The sequence below is a fragment of the Ptychodera flava genome, chromosome 21 (genome assembly GCF_041260155.1).
Source record: "Ptychodera flava strain L36383 chromosome 21, AS_Pfla_20210202, whole genome shotgun sequence".
NCBI lineage: Eukaryota > Metazoa > Hemichordata > Enteropneusta > Ptychoderidae > Ptychodera > Ptychodera flava.
The window spans coordinates 5,988,762-6,010,879 of NC_091948.1; the positions used below are offsets into that span (position 1 = coordinate 5,988,762).

The 22,118-nt window shown below is 34.4% G+C and overlaps 1 protein-coding gene across 4 annotated transcripts in view; it reads right to left on the minus strand.

Moving 5' to 3' along the window:
- The window catches only part of LOC139121214 (anoctamin-8-like), a 37,891-nt gene that overhangs the window by 13,812 nt on the left and 1,961 nt on the right, over nt 1–22,118 (minus strand). For all 4 annotated transcript variants that reach the window (XM_070685915.1, XM_070685917.1, XM_070685918.1 and 1 more), the window contains exons 2-7: nt 15,163–15,406; nt 14,284–14,422; nt 11,861–11,957; nt 4,064–4,180; nt 3,490–3,617; nt 2,581–2,742 (exon numbers count right to left, since the gene is read on the minus strand). In XM_070685915.1, the coding sequence (XP_070542016.1) occupies nt 2,581–2,742; nt 3,490–3,617; nt 4,064–4,180; nt 11,861–11,957; nt 14,284–14,422; nt 15,163–15,406 (887 nt within the window). The remainder of the gene's footprint in view (nt 1–2,580; nt 2,743–3,489; nt 3,618–4,063; nt 4,181–11,860; nt 11,958–14,283; nt 14,423–15,162; nt 15,407–22,118) is intronic.

A 22,118-nucleotide genomic window follows, 5' to 3' on the forward strand; every position in this document is an offset into this window, starting at 1 on the left:
ATATTTGAAATTCAAAATGGTCATCATCCTTGTGTTAAGTATATGAAAAAATTTTCCATTTTCAAAAAACTAAGATGGTGAAAAACTTTTTACTCCAAGAGCTTAGACATGAGCCCCTACAAGCGGTAGATCAGAAAGGAATTGTACAAGTTTGAGAGTCTTAATATCTATCTCAGAGGCGCATTCTACCTTAACTGGGCCATTGAACCCTTGCTGATCTAATGATGCACAGACAACATATATTCCCTGATCTAATATGTACTCTTCATGAGTACTATTACAGCTAGTGCATACAAACTGCAAAATTCAATAACGTCACTCTCCTGCTCACATTGAAAGTATTTCAACGAAAAAACAACGATCAACAGTACGTGTAGCATAAGCTTTGCATTAAATCAATTTGTATGTGATTCTTATGTGTATGAGTACAATGAATGCATGCGTCTGTTCAATATTCCGTACGTGACAGTAATAGCAATACTAACAGCATTGAGGCTTTACTGATTATACATACAATAAAGGTTACAAGTTTTCACAATGTTGGACATGCCTTTAAAATATTCACTTTCCTTTTTATCAAACATACATCTATGATTTCCTTCAAGCTGGCTCTGTAGGTATATTCATGTCCTAGTTTTTCACCAAACTTTGGAGGGTGAAAATTTTTCAGTGTGGATTGCATTTTAATTGGCAGCATGCCTTCGATTGAGTTCGATAAATTGTATGTATTATTCCAAATTCAGCACAAAACTTGAAAATTGACAGGAGTCCATGGCAATATCATACACCACTGTCAACATTTTATCACCAGTATGGTTGCTTTGTGGCATATCTTGTCAAATCTAATGAATATGTACAGATGCTTCAGCAATCTTAAATTCTCTTGGAATGAGTGTAGGTAATCCACTAACTCGGTAATTTGCACTCTGGGGGATAAAATATTGTACTAAAAAATACCACCTGTCATCAGATGCATGGAACTGAATATATACATTGTACATTAGCACCATTTCATGCATAATTGATGACACCTATGGGAGCTGCAACCATGTGGCATTTGAAAATCTTTCCTTCGGTCATATCCTTGGAAAGTGTTCGTACAGTGGCTGTCATAAGTTACTAGGATGTTTTCGGTTCACAAAAACTTGCAACATTATGTCATCTATGTCAGGGTTTCTAACATTTTGCCGAATTGACGATAATGTTGTTGCTTAGCAACGGTATTAAAGGTGTTTCTTCATCTTGCCGACAATCTGATTTGAAAGATGCACAACCTGACAGCGTGACAGTAGGATTTTACAGCGACAGACTGACGCTCATTGCAGCCGATATCTGCAGCTCACATGCAGATCACATTTCTACAGAACATCCTGGGTCCTTTTCTCATTTTAACTTCTACATTGAGAATTTTTTTAAATTTCCACTATTGATACTGGCTAATTACTGGAGTAATGATAAATGAATTTAATCAAAAACATTAGTCTAAGACTAATTAGTGTATTAATACAATTAAAAGACCAAAGCAAAGGCAACTTTCATCAATACCACTGAGTATTTTTGGGGATAGGGAGCAGAGATTGATGGTTTAGAAACCAACGGAACATTTCTGCTGAAACAAATTGCCTTGGTTGACAAATAAGGGAAGCCCTGGTACAACTGACCGGCAACCCATATCACCGTGAATCCCCTCCTCAAAGCCCTTGAGAAAAACAGCTAGCACTGAAATACATTGTACTGAAGATATTGATTGTAAGTAACAAATATATTCAGGCACAACTGAGGAGGGTGCTTCCATACTCTTGACATTTTACAAAATATTAACACTCATTGAAATTCTTGACCAAAGGAGATATGAAAGAGGACGGGCCATTAATTTGCAACATGGCATAAAAAGCAGCTAAAAAGAGTGGAAAAAACAGACTGGATATGAGCGTGATCTAGCTGTTCTATCCAGTGTGGACTGGATTTGATGTCAACTACCCGGTAGTTCTGGTGTTGCTCAATGTATTTTTGACCTGAACATTCCAACCACTTATGCCAGTGCTAAATCCAGTATTGCTGTCGGGAACACATTTCACTTCATGTGCACACAAGACGGAAGAATGACAATGGAATAAACACATTGAAATTTAGGATTGTCTGCAAAGATTGGCTCTGATTTTTTTTATCAAGCTGGTAATTGTGACAGTTACGCATATTGTCACTCAGTGACTGTTTGTTGAAATAAAATAATAAAGTTATAGAAAAACAGCACTGAGTTTTTTCATCTGTAACATGATTTATGTTGTCGAGTTTTTGTGTACCGTATACTACGTACTAAGTACAACTTCTTGCAACTGTCTTGCAACTGTCTTGTAATTGTCAGTTCTGTAACATGATTGAATATTCAAAATCACTGCGGTTGGTTGAGAACCACATGTTGTGTTAGCTCCACCCAGTCTTATATGGGCCCGTATGTCTACATCAAACCTTACCTTCATAACATCACGTGTTGAACTAAGTAAATGTATATGTTTGAATATGGCATATGTGTTTGACATCTGTTGAGTAGAAGAACGTTACAACAATCACAATTCTTACCGTATATAGTGGTCTTGGTTCATCAATGAGTTCGTCTTTTGTATCAAGTGTGCCCCACTTGTAAGCTAGCTCTGCTCCTTTCCGTTTCCATGCCTCCAGGTAAAGAGTTGCCCAGACGACATTGAATAACGCAAAAATCGCAAAACTTCTGTCTTGGCTGACCTGCAAGATGATGAGTATTGGATTGAATGTGAAACAAGAAATGCAACAAAATTTGAGTCTTTGATTTCTATCACTTAATAAATATATCCTGACTATTTTACCAGTTAGGTCAACAGCAATTACAGTTTTCAGAGTGTATCTCATTGTTACAAATCAGTTCAACACTGAAAGAAGACTGACTGAAATGTAAGTAACATTAATACAGAACCAAGATGTTTAACCCTTTGAGCACCAAAGTCAACTTTTGTCACATTTATAAAATGTACCCTAGTCAAATTTTTTTCAGATTTCTGCTAAAGTTTTGATGAAAACCTGTAGCCAATGAAATGTGATGTCCGTTTGGTCCAAAATTGTCAAAAAATTACAGAAAAATTCATAAAAATTGTTAAAATGTTGCACTAAAATTTTGGTGGGAAAAATTACAGCACTCAAAGGGTTAAAGACAGTACTCTTACACATCAAATTCTCCATTTCATGCATATATGTTCGAAAGGTCTCCCATAAATCAACATTCTTAATATCTGTTACCACTTTAATCTGCTTTCACAGATGGATTATTTGCTTTCAGAAGCATTATTCAGAACTTTCACCAAATGTCTACATAGCAGAAAGCATGAACTTGTAATCTTAGAAAACTGTGCTAAGGTTTGACCTAATTACTTTTGTAGGAAAAATGGAGGCACAACTGTGGCCCAATTATTAGAAAACACAATGAAAGTTTTGCTGTCATCGACATATTATACTCACATCATCATCACCGGTGTAGAACCACAAAAACAGTCCAAAGAAAGCTGGCAGCACTAATGCTACTGTGTAGTGCCCCAACCAGGCAAAATACATGCCAATTTTTACTCCAAAATATGCACATATCTTGTCTGTCGGGCAGAAAGAGTAACACAAAAACAAAACTGTAAATAGCATATATTATGGTAATATTTGGTAAATGCCTGTATATCAAAAGAGAGATGTTTTACATGCCAATGCATTGGGATATGACATACAACTACTTTTAATTAAAATATTCAGTTTACACAAGATCAGTCCATATGACAGAATTTTCTCCAGTGCTAACTTTAAGTTCTTATCAACAAAATTGCAGAGTTGGTAAACGAGGGGGGATATTTAAGAACATTTTAGAATGAATGTTGCAACTAAACTTTACACTTTTTGAAACTTCACTCTCCTCAATACAGCCTTTTCCTCTGCAAAAAATACAGTGTATCACAATACAGTTTTTATATGCAACCTGATTAAAACACATACTTGTAATATGAGTTTAGATTGGTCATCACACCGGTCAGTTTAAGAAAATATATGTTACCTAAAGGTTGCCTTCTGAACACAGCTTGAACCCATGTTTTCCTAAGTTCATCTAAATCTTCTGTTTGATGTAAAGGAAATACTTCCTTTATAATTCCTTTCGACATCAGCTTTGGAACTGCAAGCCAATGAAAAATGCACGGAAAAGTTAACTGAAGAACCGTGTTCTGCTAATAAAGCACTGCTGCATAAAGACCAAAAGTTCAGGAGGACCATGGCGACTATCATCACAGATATCAAGACATTATTCCTGAAGGATTTTGACTACATAGGCTGATGATAAATCAGTGCCAGTTTTTTTCTCCTTCAATCTTGCCTAAGGGGAGGGGCATCTCCGCCTACACATCTAAATCATATGTGTCTACATGACAGTTACCTGTCATGTATTCATTGTGATTAAAAAATAAAGTACATTGCATATATAGTTATCAATATATGTAAGAAATATATGTAGATAAAAAATGCATAACACTGTAGTTTACTTATTTATTTACTTGGCCAGCCATCTTAATCAAATATTAAATTTGTGCAAATAATATAAGAAATGTATATTAATGACCAACTATCTATGATCGTAATATACAACCCTGTCTGGCATGATATAAAACATATGGGTATTGTGGAAAGCTAGGATAAACTAGGCAATGTTCAGCATGAAATTTTGCAATCTAGAATAGTCTCTCTTGCCAGAAGTAGGGGACTTCTATCCAGCAAAAGTTCAGCTCAAATACTGGTCAGTTTTACCTCACCATGCACATGTTGCCTATCCTCTCGATGTACTTAGCATTGAAAGATGATCTCAGCGATGGTGTCACTCCTTTAATTGTTACCATGATTGCTTTTAAAATAACATGCTTTTCCTCCATTGACACAATAACACACTTGCCTTCTTCACAAATGTTTACGTATATGGCCAACATACGTTTATGGTAACAGTCCAGGCCTGGTAACCGTCATTTAGGAAACCCTGTACAATTTTTGACTTGAAACACTGTTGCTTCTCTGTCATCGATACATTTTTGAAATATTAACGCAGTGACTATGGCAACGGTAATACTTGGCATTTCTGACGAGATGTGATATCTGTTATTGATATCTGTTGGTGAAGTCTCATCAGTCAATATCTGTACTTTAGCTAGATAAACTGATATAGGTTACTAATTGCTGTAAGTGATGCTCAAGGCAAACATATAGGACTATCGGTGGATATTTTTCTCTGATTACTATTCAACCAAATCAATATAAAGCTACCTGAGATGAGAGCTGCAGGCTAATATGCCCATGTCGCTTCAACATCCGCTGGCTAATTTACGAATGTATCATGAAAGCAGCATATTCCAAGGAAAATTAACCATAGGCTGAGTTCATGCATCTCACCCTGGATGCATATCCACACTGAACAGCACTTAGATAAATTGATCATCGCTCTTTTGCTAAATGTTGTGAGTTTGAATAAATATCTGATGTCCAAGTGATGAAATTCTCAGACTGACAGTAACACACAATTTATGCATTGTTATGCTGGACATAAATGCCCGTTTAATTAATAAGCACAGCAACATTATTCCCAATTTGCATGGAAAAAAAGCCTCTTCCCCCCGCCCCCATCCACCCACCCACCTCTCTCTCTACCTTGTCATATACAGGATCATCAAAATTTAGAATTATTCATACAACAGAACCTTGAGCTTTAGGGCAGATGCCTTGACAAGACTCACATTCAGTTTTCAATAGATGTAACAGCTGCACAAGTCAATGTTCATCGTTTTTAATCATTCATAAAATGTCTTTATCTTCATCAAACTTGCAGAACACTTTTTAATTTCTTATGCAACATTTTTTAAAATTTAGTTAAGGGTTATGATTCTACACCTTGTGTTAATCAAATAATGAATGCTGCCCTCAGAAGGTGACGTACTGATACACTTATTCACGATATACAAAGACTGGCATCAAGAAAATATGGGGAAGCTTCCCCAGCAATTTTGTAAGCACGACATTTGCCTTATTCACAGAAGCAACATTAATGTTAGTATAAAAAAAATTCAACGAATAAATTTTGCAGACAGGAGTTGCGTAATTTCCATATTTTACATCGTGGTGCAGGGATTATGGGTAACCTCAGCTTGTAATTTGAAACCTTTGTAAGACAGGCATTGTTCTCTCATGAATTGATGCATATCAACTTGACCATGGGAACTTCAGCTAAATGACTGGAAAATTGCGATTTGCTGACTTACAACACTAACAATACCACTGCATGTACCTTTATCAAAATATGACACAATGAATTGCTTCCTAACAGTACATCCTATTGGACACTTATGCAAACACAGATTTTGATCAGGGAGTACTGGTGCATTCTGAATGCTATACTCATGCCTACATATTTACTTTTACCAATGACAACTGTTGGAATACACTCAATGTTTGTGCCCTATCTGCAATTAGATGACATTTCTCTTGGGAATGACTTTGAGAAAAAAGAGGCTAGTGACATTTTAGTGTTGTTAAGATAAGTCTAGATATACCAGAGGTTACAATCTTGTGCAGGCGGATAGTCTGGCAACATAAGATAGTGTGGTTTAAAATGCAGAGTACTTTTTCAAGATTTTAATGAATTTGAAGTCACTGCAAAACTGTTGATTTGTACCCACAAGATTACAGGACCAGAGACATATCCATTACAACAGCTGTCATTACCAAGGATATTATTAAATCTTTCATCAATGTCGTCAATAAAACATTGAAACTAAAATATCATAATACCTTGCTAAAGACCCACTAGCTTCATCCTTTTGAATTTTTCAATAAGATGGTTTGAAATAAAAAACAATTTATGTTAAATGCTTACTGAAGTGTGACCACAGAAAATTTTGTAGAAATTAGTGTCAAAAATACAATGCAGATTTTAACAACCATAAAATTAATAATTTTCGACTCGTAGGTCATTTATTGCTGCTGTGAGCTTGTCACAAAAGCTAAACAATTGACTAAAAAAAGCGACATTTTTTAGAAAATATTGCTTTATAAGAGGAATCAAAAACACCTCTCAGATGATTGAATGGTATTTTTAAGCAAGCAAAATGCAAAGAGATACAGCTAACTGGACTTCAACAGTAGACAGTGTTTTCTTTACCAACACGTTGTCTTTACCAACACCTTTGGGTTCTATTAATATCAACAATTGTTCTTAATGGTATAAGCAGACGATTTTTCAATGTTTGGACTTGTATCTTATTGTTACTTAATATTCAAGAACACGCTACAAATACAACAGGACACTATCAATGGATAACAAAAACAAATTATGTACATCTGCATATCGAGAATAGAAGGATGGAACGCATAAAAAGTGATGAAAAAATAGTACAAATCTGCATATCATATTTCAAAATCAAGTTTGAAAAAAGTTTTAAAACATAGGGCCAAAGTCCCTGAAGCTACTATAGACTGGATACAAAATAAGTATTTCCTGACTGTATGAAATTATCTCACTAAGGTCATCCTAGGGACATGTAAACCAAATATTAAAGCTGTCTGACCAGCGGTTTTGAAAAAACAAGCGACTCAACAGTTGACAGAGCTCTGCTGTGTTATATAGAGAATAACCTTTTGTGACACATGTATTGATGAAGAAGGTGGATATCTTTGATAGCTCATTTCAGGATGGCCTGACCAAAAATGGAAAAAAATTCCGTAAAAATACAGATTTGCATATTTCATCAGACTATATATAGCAAATAAACGAGAGTTAATTACATTCTAATTAAAGTAAACAAGACTTGCTTAAATCAAAATTTACGTCATAAAAAAACAGCATATCTGTTAGGTTTATAAAGAATCTTGATCTGGTTATCTTTTAATATCAGTATTTTCATCCTATTAACCAAGCACATTTTAACTTTCAAATTAACATTGTAAGTTCGTTCTGTTGAATAAGTTGAGACTGTACGTACTCAGAGAAAGCACACTGAAGAGACAAATGTTTGAAACTTAAGAAGTTCAAGGTCATCAAAAGCATTATAAGGAATCATGTTACACTTTCATTGCACTGTTTACACAGATTGCATAAGTGCTATAAATAGCACATGAGCAATCTTACAGCCCAGCTTTACCATAAAAACCCTATCACTTTGACCACTCTTTTAATTGACCACTCTATTTTTTCCTCAAAAAGTAATCTTATTTTATCCTTACCGAGTCAACCATAAATGGAAATTAGAACTTTCTCTATCTCTATTTATTTGACCACCCTATCATGACAAACTATTATGAGCAATGTCTTTTAGATAACATAAATGGCCAGTTCAGATATATCAAAGTTGGGATTCAGGAAAGTTGCCTTTACATGTTTTAATCCTCAATTCACTATGAACTGTCAAAAAACTTTCTGATAATTCCACACTAAAATTATTTTGGCTTTGATGATTTCCTAATTAATTCATTATTTAAAATCATATTAATTATTTTTTTTCTGGGTGAATTGATAGGGTTTATACAGTACAAGAATTACATACAATGTAAAAATGACAAAAAAATTCCTTAAAAATACACATTTGCATATTTCATCACAATTTGAACAAATCTAAGTTGGGTTACCCCTAGGGACCTGTATACCAAATAACAAAGCTGTCTGACCAGCGGTTATGAAGAAGAAGTTTTTTTTATCAAAAACACCTCTTTTGGCATTAATTTGCCTATTTTCAACAATATCAAAAATTAAGAAAACTAGTTTCTCAAAATCATATTTTTCATCTACACAACAAATATCAAATCAGTAAGTACTGCTGTTCTCAAGATATTTGAGTGGACGGACGCCTCACAAACGGACATACATACATACATACATACATACATACATACATACAGACTGACGACGGACGCCAGACGGATACCCATCCCAATAGCTTCTATAGACTATAGTCTATAGTAGCTTTAAAAAACGAAAAGAAAAGGGATTTTTCAGATGCAAAACAATGCAAACATTATATCCACTGAAATACTGATTAGTTCTGTAGATAACCGAAAGGGCAGACACTCTGGTACAACTCAACTCTGACTATAAACGATAAAACTACCAGACAACATTGTGAGGTTACCAAATGAAAACTATTGTCACACACACTAATTTGAATTTCAATTGCCATAATTTGTAAAGGCTGCGATTTCACAGCAGTTGTAAACACACCTGCTGAGCAACAAGAATGAACTTAGAAAGACAATTTCCATTGACAAATCTGACTGTGCCATAATTTTTAACCTGTAATGGCCATCATTTAAACACTCACGGATTATAATATTGTCCAGAATAACAGTTGTAAGCATTACCTTTTTCAATAGCACTGAATGATTTTGAAATATTCAAATATAGGGTGACACTAAACATTCTCATAACTAGTGTCCTTCATGTCTTATATGGAATTCCTATAAATATTTTCAAGGCACATAGAGGTTCATAGACCAGTCATACAGAACAAGGATGACATTTGCATATTCGAATAATGTTTTATCAATGGCGAACTGACAATAATAAGGTACATCCTGATAAGTTTAGATAAGCTGAGTAGTCTGTTAGGCTTATTTGATCAAAAAGCAAAGTTGCTGTTCATATCAAAAACATTTCACACTTATTACCAAGCGTTTCCTAACATTTTGGTGATAGAAATAATTTGTTTTTCGTTCGCAAGTGGTAAGATACTGGTAGACTAAAATACATATTTCGGAGTTGCTTTTCCTCTTACTAAACAAAATGGTTTGAATGATTCAATGAAATATGAAACTTTCAATGGGTGAAATTAGATTGCTTTCAGAATAACACGCCATCTGCTGAGTCTCCTTTTACAGTGAATTAATGATTCTAAAAATTGAAACTAATCCGAGGCATCTGAAACAAAATTATAAAAATACAGGTAGTGAAAGGAATCATGGGATATTAAAGATCCAAAATTAGATTTCTATGATGATATGGTCCCTGGGAAATTAGCATCCACACTGTAATTCTAGGGTTTCAATTGTTATCAATTTCACACTGTTCAGTCATTGATGAAAACTCAAAATTATCCTCTGACTCTGATTGCTTCTAGTAACCCCTGGTACATATCCTACACAATTGAGAAAAAAATACAATATTACATAAAATTTTGATAAATTAGGTTTCTAGTCATCAACAAAGTTCAAATTACAAATAGTGTTAATGTCATGAAAGTTTGATAATTTATTCATCCACTTCATGAAAAAAATTAAAATATACAATTTCAAGTGTAAACAATGGAAAACAGATGCTACAGTTTTACATCATTACCATTATACTGGCAGTATACAAACACAAACAATATATTGGGGATTTTCCTGGATATAAACCTGAAGACAATATTCAACTGTCATTCATTTCCACAGTAGTTTATACTATCAATTGAACACCGTGTTAAACCTTTTCAATAATACAGAAGTGGCATTACTCTGGGGAAATCAAATTGACCAACCGCAGATCAATACGCTGAAGTGTATAGTTGAAAGCAGATGTCGATATCACCATTTCAGTTAGCCAAACACAAAAGCCCCGGCTGTTTCATAATTAATGCTTTATTAGAGTATGTAGGGTTCTGCTTTTCTATCACTGCATGGCCACACTGACTCCAGCTGTGTGTTCATATAACAACTATCTCACCATGCAGAAAATTACGGCAGATCCCTCTACCTACATTTGCTCATCAACATCAATCTACTCCTTCATAAAAACGGGTGCACACGTGATCACTAAAAATAACACAATTTGCATATACACATATAAATGCACACATCTATTACATGTATGCACCCTACACACCTCCAATCATACATTTCCTCTGTCCACGATGTGGAAAATCACTTTATTTTGTCGCTTCTAATATATCCTCATTTAATCTTTTGTTTCATATGAATGAATAGTGATGAAATTACATAAATCAAAATGCAACTAATGCTCATATAAACAAATATGCAGCATGTGTGAAGGACTAAATTTATTTGGACGCTTTGCAAGTAAAAAATGGAGAGGACAGCAATTCTATTCTTCATCTTACATGGAAGGATTATAATTGTGTGTTTGATCATTGTGCCCATATGTTGCTCATCTTTTCACAGACTAGGCTGTCTGCATTGCAAATGTCAACAAACAGGCACACTCTGATATCATGGGAATATTTGAAAATGTCAATGTATCTGTGAACCATAGATTTCATAACTCTTAGAGCATTATTTGTGAAAACATTAGTCAAATGTAATCTAAATAATTAATTCAATCAAAAATCTATTGATATTAGAATGTCTCTTCACTATGTTGAAAGTGAAAATATTGATCTATATTTGTGTCGGTACATTATTATGTCAATGTTGGTGTATATTTTGACATCATGAATTAACAAAAGTAGTACAATGATAAATGCTTTATGTAGTATGGGATAAGCAGTGCATCCTCAGACAAGAGTCGTGTGAAACTGATGAGGCATGTTTAATATTGCAGCAACTGTCTACTTCCAATAAACTGGTCTCCCTTGATTCACTACATGTAGTTGATATGAGACACATTTGGTCCTCAGATGCTGTGTACAATAATTTACAACATCTAAACTTTGATCTTTATCGATAAATGCCTCAGGGACCTCCTCAGAGACCTTGAAGACTGTAAACGACTGTCGACAATATGGTCATCTCACTGTCTTCATATCCCTTTACACACTCACACTTTTTTTATTTCGCGTGACTTTCTGACATTTCCACCAACCTGGAATGAATATTAATGTCATTCACAGCTTACCTATCGGCTGTCCTTCCACAAATTTGACCTTTCCGAGTTTGTCTCCTTCCTCTGCTCTTAGATTGTTCAACATGAAGAGCACGATCTCTTGGCGCTCCTGTCAAGGTCAAGGTCAAATAAAGGTCATAAATCCTTCAACTGTAAGAAACATGTGTGAATGTTCTAATATAATAACTTTTATATAGACAAATCAACTTCATATTATATTTATTATTTATAAAGCAAAGAATATAAGGCTTTCATGCATTCATAATTCAATCAATCTTATTGTGAGCGTTAACATTTTGCCTGAAGTTTCTTAAGTTTGCAGATAGCTAAATGAATACACATTGCAGGCCAATTTGATTGGCCTCAATAAAATATATTAGTACCAAAGGTGAGTGTTTTATTGGTTTCATCTGGTGGCAATTTTTTTTGCTTCATCAAAGTTTTAATGGACATAATACTGTTGACAGATTCCTTCAATTATCTTTATAGCAAGATCAGTGAACTTCCCTTTAAATCAATTAAAACTACTGCATTGGCTGGATGGACTAAGGAGAAAATTGACACCAAGTTGACATTCTGTTGATACAAGTGTTTTTATACACTTCAAACAGGATTATGTGTAACTGATACCCCAGATAAGATCCAATGTAAATTGACAGATTGACCCAGTATGACCTTTGACCTCATCTCCACTCTGCCGTATTCCAACTGCTTGGCTGGGCAGGTTTGTGGTCCAGGGTTTGATATATGGCAGGTTGTAATGTAATAGAGTACAGGGTCACTTTCCATCCATGTGGGATGTCTGGCTTGATGGAGAGCAACACTTGACACGACATGTACCTCATTAAGGGTTCCAATATGTATCACACAATTGCAGCGAAAGTTTAGACCATTTTTCTCACAAGTAGGTTAGCTGCAGGGATACAGCCAGCTGTGCTCTCTGACATATATTTCTACTTCAAACACACATACTGAGGAAAGTACACACTATGTCACTTAAACCGAATGGAGTTACGTTGAAAACTCAAAGAACAGAACGATCAAAACAAATTATTAGTGTTCCTGAAACAGACTTAGTTTATTAAGTCATTTGTATATTATACTTATCTACATTTTGATTTTAATGCATCATCCAAAAGGCAAAAGTCAAATGACAGGATGAGACTCTCACTACCCATTACCAAATGAAGCAATGTGAAGCAATATGCCTCACTCAGGAGCATAGCACCATGTTTCCATCTAAAACTCATCACCTGTGATATAGAGTTGACATCACCCTAGCTTACTACTGTGGCATGATGATATCTCCTATGCAGTAATAATGATAATGATGATGATGATGATGATGACCATGATGAGGATGTTTATAATTATTTTCTTTTATGGTAGTATGCGCCTCGAAAGTGAAAGACTTAAACTTTTGCTCAAACTTTCCTCAAGGAATCTTCCAACCATTCTCTTTCAAATTCAAGAATAAAAATCGGGAATCACTGTGCAAATTTTGGAACAAGAGAAACAAATAACTCAAGATTTACCAATACTTGAAATTCAAAATGGCCGCCATTTCTGTGTTAACTCTATAGGGTAAAAATTAAATATCGTATTTTCGAAAAACTAAGACGGTGAAAGATTTTCTTTCTCAAAGAGCTTTAAAATGAGCCCCTACAAGTGGTAGATCAGAAAAAAATTGTAGAAATTTGAGAGAGTCCGAATATCTGTCCCCTAGGTGCGATCTACCTTATATGATTTACACATGTTGCGTATGTTAAATAAAACTCTTAAGTCAGTAGTAGCCCCATCATAAAGCAGTTATGCATGATAACTGGTCTTCTTCAACTACAAAGGTTGTGCATCATAAAAAACTGCAATTTATATGAACAGCAAACAGGTCATAAATGAATTTTAAATTGTACAATATTCACTAAGTTTTTTTTCTTACAAACTTAATAGTTGATGGGTTTATGGTGTGTTGAGATGGTAGAATAGTGATGGATTGCACGAATAGTAGGAGAGGACATTGAAAGATTAACTTGGACAATCTGGATTAGATTAACCTGGATTAATGAATTAGGACAGCACAAGGTAATAATACAAATGTTGGTTCATTGAACAAACTTGATAAAAGCTTGATCACATGAATGTGGACAAATGAATGTCATCACTGAACAGATGCATAAACGGGTAAAATAAATATCTGGTTAAAATGTACCATGAAATCAGCTGGGCATACAGCCAGTGTTCAAGTCATTAACATGCCAGGCATAATAGCATCCTGATCCCGGAATTAAAGGACGTCTATAATTCAGAAACGGACAGGGCTGACCTACTTTTTTGTGATTCACAGATGACAGCTGTCTGAGTCACTTAAGCATTCATGAAGGACAACACAGTACTTTGAACGCACCATCGAGAAAATCTGCTAAAAAGCTGATTACCTGAGATGTAAAAAATTCAGCCTGATTCTCCACTCCATCGTAGATAGTTTCTTCATCACAGCTGAATTCCTTTAATCCTCCGCCGTACTCATCTTTCACTTTCTTTCTGAGACCAAGGTCTTCAGCACCTTTCAGTAAACTTGAAGAAAACAAGGAAAAATAATTTTTCAATGATTTTGCTGTCACACTTTATGTGAAATACTGTGCCCAGATAACAGGGCTAATTCTTAGTGATGTAACAGCTCAATCATTAATATGCAAAAATAAATATTTGTCTGACTTTTGGCACACAGTGGCAAAACTGGTATGATTGCAACTGCAAAATTTAAATTTCAGAGAATCCAATCACAAGGTTCTACAGTAAATACAGGTGGAAAACAATAAAATTTGTTAAAAATTCTGCCAGGAGTGGCCAATATGTGACACATGGATGGTACCATCAGAAACCTATTTGGCCACTTTCCATTATTGCAAGAACGTTTCATCTTTTTCAACACTGCATATCACGCATAAAACAAGTTTTTATGACATTGAATTTCACCATATTATTTGGCATTTACAGCTGATCATTTCTCCACAGCACTTAAGTTGTCACCGAAACATGAAAATATATGTAAACGATGATCAAAAATTACGGTCTCCTACAGTTTGTTGTTGTGGCTGTACAGTTAGTGAGCAAAACTGTGTTTCTCTATACAGCCAGTATAAAATACATGTACACAATGCCATATGCATGAACAATAGCACTCTATAACATATATGTATAACAATTCAAAAATGTACATTCTGGAAAAGCTCTCTCATTCTTCTTATCATTCGTCTTGTAATTTAATCACTGACATTATCTCACTTTTATGAATTTCACAAGATCTCGCTTACTTGTCAAAGGCAGCGGTGAGATAGAAGCCATACACTCCGGCGTTGCTATGGTGACGAACATGGACACTGATTTCTGACGATCTAGATCGTAATCTGGCGAGCACCCACATCAAGGTTTCGTCATCTGTCTTTTCGGGGAATGTCATGACAATGTCGCAGTCTTTTGTTGGGATTGTGTTCTGCCATAATTTGTTTGCGACCACTAACTTACTCGCCTTGGCAAACTTCTTACCAAACAGCTTTGCTGCAATATAAAGCATCAGCTGTTATCAACAAGTAGTAAATTAATAAATTATCAACAAATGTTAGTTCAGCAGACAAACTTGACACAAACCATTCCACATGATTCATGACAGCATTTACAAACAACACTAACAAAACTAAGCCATTAATACATAAAGCAATTCATTAAATAATTCATTTCTACTTTTACATTATGTACTATGACACGTGTCTAATAAATTTCTAGAGTGAAAGATGAACTTCTGATATTTAATTAACCCCTCCGTATGAAATGGAATGCTATATTTTGTAAAACATAATAATTAATAATTAATTTGCTATCAAACCTAACACGTCAGCCTCATCAAATTTTTGATGATTCACTTTCATTAAATATCTCTTGGATAATGTGAAAGATGGCACTCTTATTTTCAGGTTTCATTTTTTTTCTCATGCCGAGCTGTATTAATTTAGAAAAACTGAAACATTTTTTCTGGACATCTAAATTTGAGTCATGAAATTTTTCAACCCTCCTCAATGAGTTCTGTCACAGTTAATATACACAACAAATAACAGCCCTGACCCTTGCAAAGGTCAAATATGTACAAGGTGCTCAATTTTAAGCTGATGAATATTCTCCAATGATAATGACCCATTGCAAGTTGATTTGCATACTCAAATATGATTAATGAATACGTTTATTTAGGAAATTGAATTTTAGATGAACCATCGACAGTAGTTCCTCCACTGTCTACACATGAACAAATTGAAGATGAGAGCTACAATGTATAAAGAAATACTGCCTGGTTTTTTTTTCCATATTTGAGTATACATGTTTATGGTAATATTTCCTACATTGCCCTTTTGAACATATGCTGGGTAATATCTGTTTCATTGCACGGTTTAAATTCTACTGAAGCAAATGTAACTGCCTCATTTTATTGGTTCATCAAAAGTCTACCATTACAACTGCCATTTCACGATAATCATTAAATACTTTCTGGAAATGGATGTACTCTGCTGTATTGCCAAAGGACACACAAATGCATTATCTTCGATGTGCTGGTAAAATGGCATATTTTCCAGAAAAAAAACCCAGAGTATTATAATGCACAAACAAGGCGGCCAGCTGGGCCCTGAGTGACATCATGCAATCAGTACACGCAACTACAATACATCACTATCCACTGTGGGTCTGAGTCTCTTCTGTGTGTTGTCCCTCTAGAATTACTAATTCCATCACAATTATTACTGAGCTATTCATGGAAAAGATAACACACAGCAACAAATTTAATATTCTCATTGCAAACTAAAGAATATACTTTATCAAAGAGCAATTTAAGAATGTGACCTAATATGACCTACTGATTACAACATATGTACATCAACTCTGCAGAAATTATATTCATGTTTTGATAAATATCATATGTAAGGTCTATGTAAGGTATGTAAGGTCTAAAATATTTTAATATTAATTTGACAACAAAATATTCTTGTTTTGACAAAAAACCAAAAACGAATATTAGCACATTTTGGATTCAATATGCAAGAGTTATGAATTATCCTCACCCACTACATCGATGGATATGTTACTGAGCAAAGTACATTTAAGGCGGGGATGTTGAAAGACAAAATTTTGCTCAAACTTTCCTCTAGGATACTTTCAACCTTTCTCTTTCAAAATCAACACTAAAAATTGGGGGTTATTGTGCAAATTTTGGTACTATGGAAACAAATTTAAGTAAACGTAATTTTACCGATATTTGAAATTTAAAATGGCCACCATCCCTGTCTTAACTCTATGGAGGAAAATTATATTTTGGAGTTTTTCAAAAATGAGAGGATGAAAAGTTTACTTATTCTAGGAGCTTCGAATTGATGTGTACACTGATACATCAGAAAAGAAGTGTACAGTAACAATTTGAGAGTCTAAATATCTGTCCCCAAGGTGCATTCTGGCTTAAACATAATCTCTGAATGGCATTTAAAACAGATCTGACATGATTCCCACCTCATATCAAACCACTTGTTGAGGACAACGGAGCTAAATTTACTACGACAAACATTTGAATACCCTGGTACTTATGGTTCACATGTTAAGGGGTTATTTTTAACTTATCTGTTCCACAATGGCAATATATCGGATGATCCACTCTTTCATTTCGCAGTGCTGGCTTCATGTTGCCTCTGATTTCACCAGGAAATACAACTTTGAGAAAAACTAGAATATTTTAAACACTGCTGGGCAACAAAAACCAGAATGTATAATACAGATGACCTTCCAAGGCCAACAAATCCAATAAAATTAATATGAAATTACATGTTATACTGAAAACCTGACCATTTCAATACCATGGTAGAGTACGACTATAAATAAACCATTAGAAGACGTAAATTACTCCTTATGGTTAATAAATTTTTAAATATTACTGAACAATCTGCTGTATCTTTTTGTATTTTTTTTTAATAAGATGGTTCAAAACATAGATCCTTTGAAATCAAATACAACTTATGTAAAAGTGCTAGCCAAAGTCTGACCACAGAAAATTTTTCAAACATTTGTGAAGAATGCCAAACTTACATTTTAACAACTAAATCATGGAGCAGCAACTCAACTGCCATATATATATACCATAAACATACGCGTGTCAAGTGCCTGAATTTAATCGACCAAATCCGTCACCAAAAACTGTACAAGCAACACTTTCAAAGACAAAGTGGCTTGATAGCAGGAATATAAAACGTCTGTTTGAAACTTGGATATTTCTTCAGTTAGCAAAATGCAAAATTATACAACAATGGCATTTATAACACCGAGGTGCAGGAAGGGCTCTTTCCAACTCTCCAACAAACCTCCTCAATAAATTTCACACACAATGACACACAACCACAGATGGTTCTGAGCTGTTTGATCTGACAATCATCTAAAAATACAACAGAATCCATGGCTCAGGGCGGCTCACTCCCTGTCACACAGTCAAAACAACTGTACACAAATGAAACATGTATCTATCTATATCAAGGACTAGTTTCTATTGACAAATCACTAGTTGATTCTTTTCAAGATACTTTATTCTGATTTGGCTAAGGAGTAGAACAACTCAGAATATCTCAACTATTTTTCCTTCATTTTGTATATATTTTTCTTTTCAATGTGAACTAAATGTAACCTTTTGCTTTCAAAGAATCCATGCAGAAGCACTAAAACAAAACAGGACAGAAAATGAGATGGTATTCCCTCAGTTAAGCCAACATGCTGCCCACAGAGAACAATTTACTGAAGACAATCAAATACACATGATATGTTCTTTGCAGAGTTCATGTGACAATGAACTTTCACTGCAGACAGCAACAACTGTCAATGTCTTTTAAAGATTTAGTTCCAATAATCCTTCCCACTTTCCAGTTTCCACTTAATCCGCAATGAAACAATATCAGATGTCTCCACTATATGGCTTTTATTTATTCTCTTTCAATGGTAAAAATAACGAAAAAATTACCATCAGCAAAAGGTCGCATTCTGTTTTTATGATGCACAAAAAAATTCACATTTTGTGTATTTGAAACAAAATGATTAAGTACATGAATGAAGAACACAGCGATAAACATCAAACTATTGTCAAAACAAAGATTGCGACTTCCTTGAATTTTGTTTGATGTAATAGTCAGTTTACATGTAACTTACTTTCTGATCTACGATTTTGGTAAATGTGTCAGTCGGAACCTTTTTTTGTCAATAAAACAAACTAGAAGTAGGGCTTACGGCTTCCTAAATTCATATACAAATTGCTGGACACTTGCTTAAACATGTCTTACAAGTCTGACCTTTTCTGAACAAACATATTATGAAAACGATGGTTATCCTTTTATTTCAAAATCAATACATTGGCTACTCACGATATCTTTAGAAAGCTGGTAAACTGCGTCATAATCAAAATGTTGAAAAAATCTCCACGGTGCCAAGTCCATAGAATTTTTTCATACAGCATGCGTTACACAGAGGCATCTTCTAATACCAATGGAGTTAATCATTCAAACAACAATGTATTCAACTGTTATTAATAAGCATATCTATAAAATAATCATAAAAGATCACTCAAATTCATTTCTATCATAAAATTTAATGATGTTTACAGTGTGCTACTATATCCCTCACTATTTGCTTCAACTCTCATCTCAATAAATTTGTCTGGGAGGTTAGGGTACACTGTAAAATGCTAAACCCCCGAGTCGTAATATCTTTTACTGGGTCAAAGGTCATAATATCTGCATAAAAAGCTGGGTGAAGTCACAGAGTGTAGCTATAAAAATTTGAATGTTGTACTTTAAGAGATATTCGTTCTCTTTGATTAGAATCAGAATGTCTGTTGATGAACACTGAGCGGATGACAATCCCTGCCATACTGCTCATCGCACGATAAAATGTTAAAATATTAGCGTTTCAAATTTCTGAGCAATTTATGGATATATTTATGGATGGCTCCTTCACAGATACTTAATACTAGCTGTGTGAAAAGAAAACATACCAGCAGGAAAGATGTATCAAGTTAAACTGAAAACCGAGAGAAATGAGAAACGATCAGACTCACAGTACACCTGACACAAAAATGCCTAAAACAGGCAGATTAAAATTAAACTGGTATTTTTTTTGAAACTAATTAACATAAAGAGGGTAATTAAAGGGGTTAGTTCAATATATTCCAAGGATTTTTAAAGGTCACTGATCATCATCTGTGGGAAAATATTATGGTAATATTGGATTACCGCCGGATAGTATACCACCTTATGCTACAATATCATATTCTGTTCTGTATTGAAAACAATGACAGTACTAACTGTGCAATTAGTATGTGTTACTGTTGTGTACCATCAGACACAATAAATTTTACGCGTTTTTATGTTTTTATTGATCATGTAGAGTTCAGTCAATATCAATTACAGAGCATCCATGCAAAATCCTGTTACAACATTGATTAACCCATTCAATTCAACATAGTAGTCAGGTAATTTTCCTTTGACTGCATGGGAAGTCATTTGCTATACTTTCCAAACTGTTCAATCATTGGCCATCATTTTCGAAACTATCTTCCTGTTCCTTTGTCAGTACTGATCATTTTCTTGCACTAAATTACCAAAACTACTGAAAGTCACATGATTCTTTTCAACCAATCACAACCCGATATTCATTCTCTCGGTTAACATTTTCTGCAAAACAGTCAGATAACTGTGCTGAAATTGGATGAACCCCAGTAAACTCTGACCAATCAACACTTTCCACCGTACCATTTGATAAGAAATCAACACTCAACATGATATCATCTAAATAATGTATTCAAAAGCCCAACATTTACTGTTCACAGCTTTATACAAATGCCAAAATGTGCTTCACACATTCACCACTTAACCTTTGAGTGCCAAAGTCAATTTTTGTTGCCTTTATACAATATAACGCCAACAATTTCTTTCAGATCTAGACAATTATTTTCTGATTTTTCTCAAAATTTTGGTCAAAAAATGTAGCCCGTGAACATTTTGCCTATTTGGTCCAAAATCATGGAAAAAAGTGCACAAAAATTCATAAAATTGGTAAAATGTTGCCCTGACATTTCGGGGGGAAAAATTACAGTGCTCAAAGGGTTAGAGCAATACCTGTAACTTTGATATTATTATTTTTGTTCTGTATTTCAAATTCATTTTCTTAGTTAGTTATGTCAATGAAGCTCCTATAAAATATGTAATATTGTTGTTGTAAATAAATGAAATATTCTAGACTAGAAAGTTGTCAACAAAGCCATTGGACATGTTACATATATACAGGATATATTGACAAGTTGAAGCACTTCAACTTCAGTTTTTAAGTAGACCAGCAAAGTGCACTTACAAAAAAACTTGGAAATGCACTTTACTGACAACACAAAAACACTTGGAAATGCAGCGACAGTTAAAACCACCGGAGTTTAAAAACATCTATTAGTATTAGCTTCCTAGCAACGTTTGTTCATCTATTGTTGAGAACTATCAACCTCCTATTCTCACAGATAAAAGTCACCTGTCCCCCATCAATAACATCACACAATGTAACAATACAGATGACAAGCTAACCTCCCTAAAATAACTTACATAGAAGGGTGGCTCCCATTTGAATGATGGACAATGCTTACAAAAATGCTAGTATTACTTTATCTAAGAAACGTAATTTAATAGCAAACGACAAGACATATAAAATCAAGAAATTCCTGTGCAATGTTTCATATATCTGGATGGCTGTAGTTGATTTATCATTCCAAAATATAAAAGAATTTATTTTAAGAATTAAAAGTGATCTGCTGTATAATCAATACAATGCTGATTTTTGGTGAAATTTATGTTTGATGTGATATTAATCAGCCCAAACAAAACACATATCATCAATGTCATTTAGACAGCTGAGATAATTCCTACAGTACTAAATGTTTCATACTAATTTTATTATTCATAATTAGCAAGACTGAAATGTGACTTTAAAGGGGCAGGTCATTTATCAGTATTATGTAAAATCGAACTGACTGATGGATAATAATTCCAATGCAAAACATTGACAGTCCCGATTAAGGCCTAACACCTGCCCCTTTACAAAGTTTTTTTTTACCAAATTTTCAGTGAGAAAAATCAACAATCACCACTGTGTAACAGGTCAATGACAGCTAGGGGAATCAAAAGGTTTCATTGAAACTTTAATATCCTAATCCTATTGA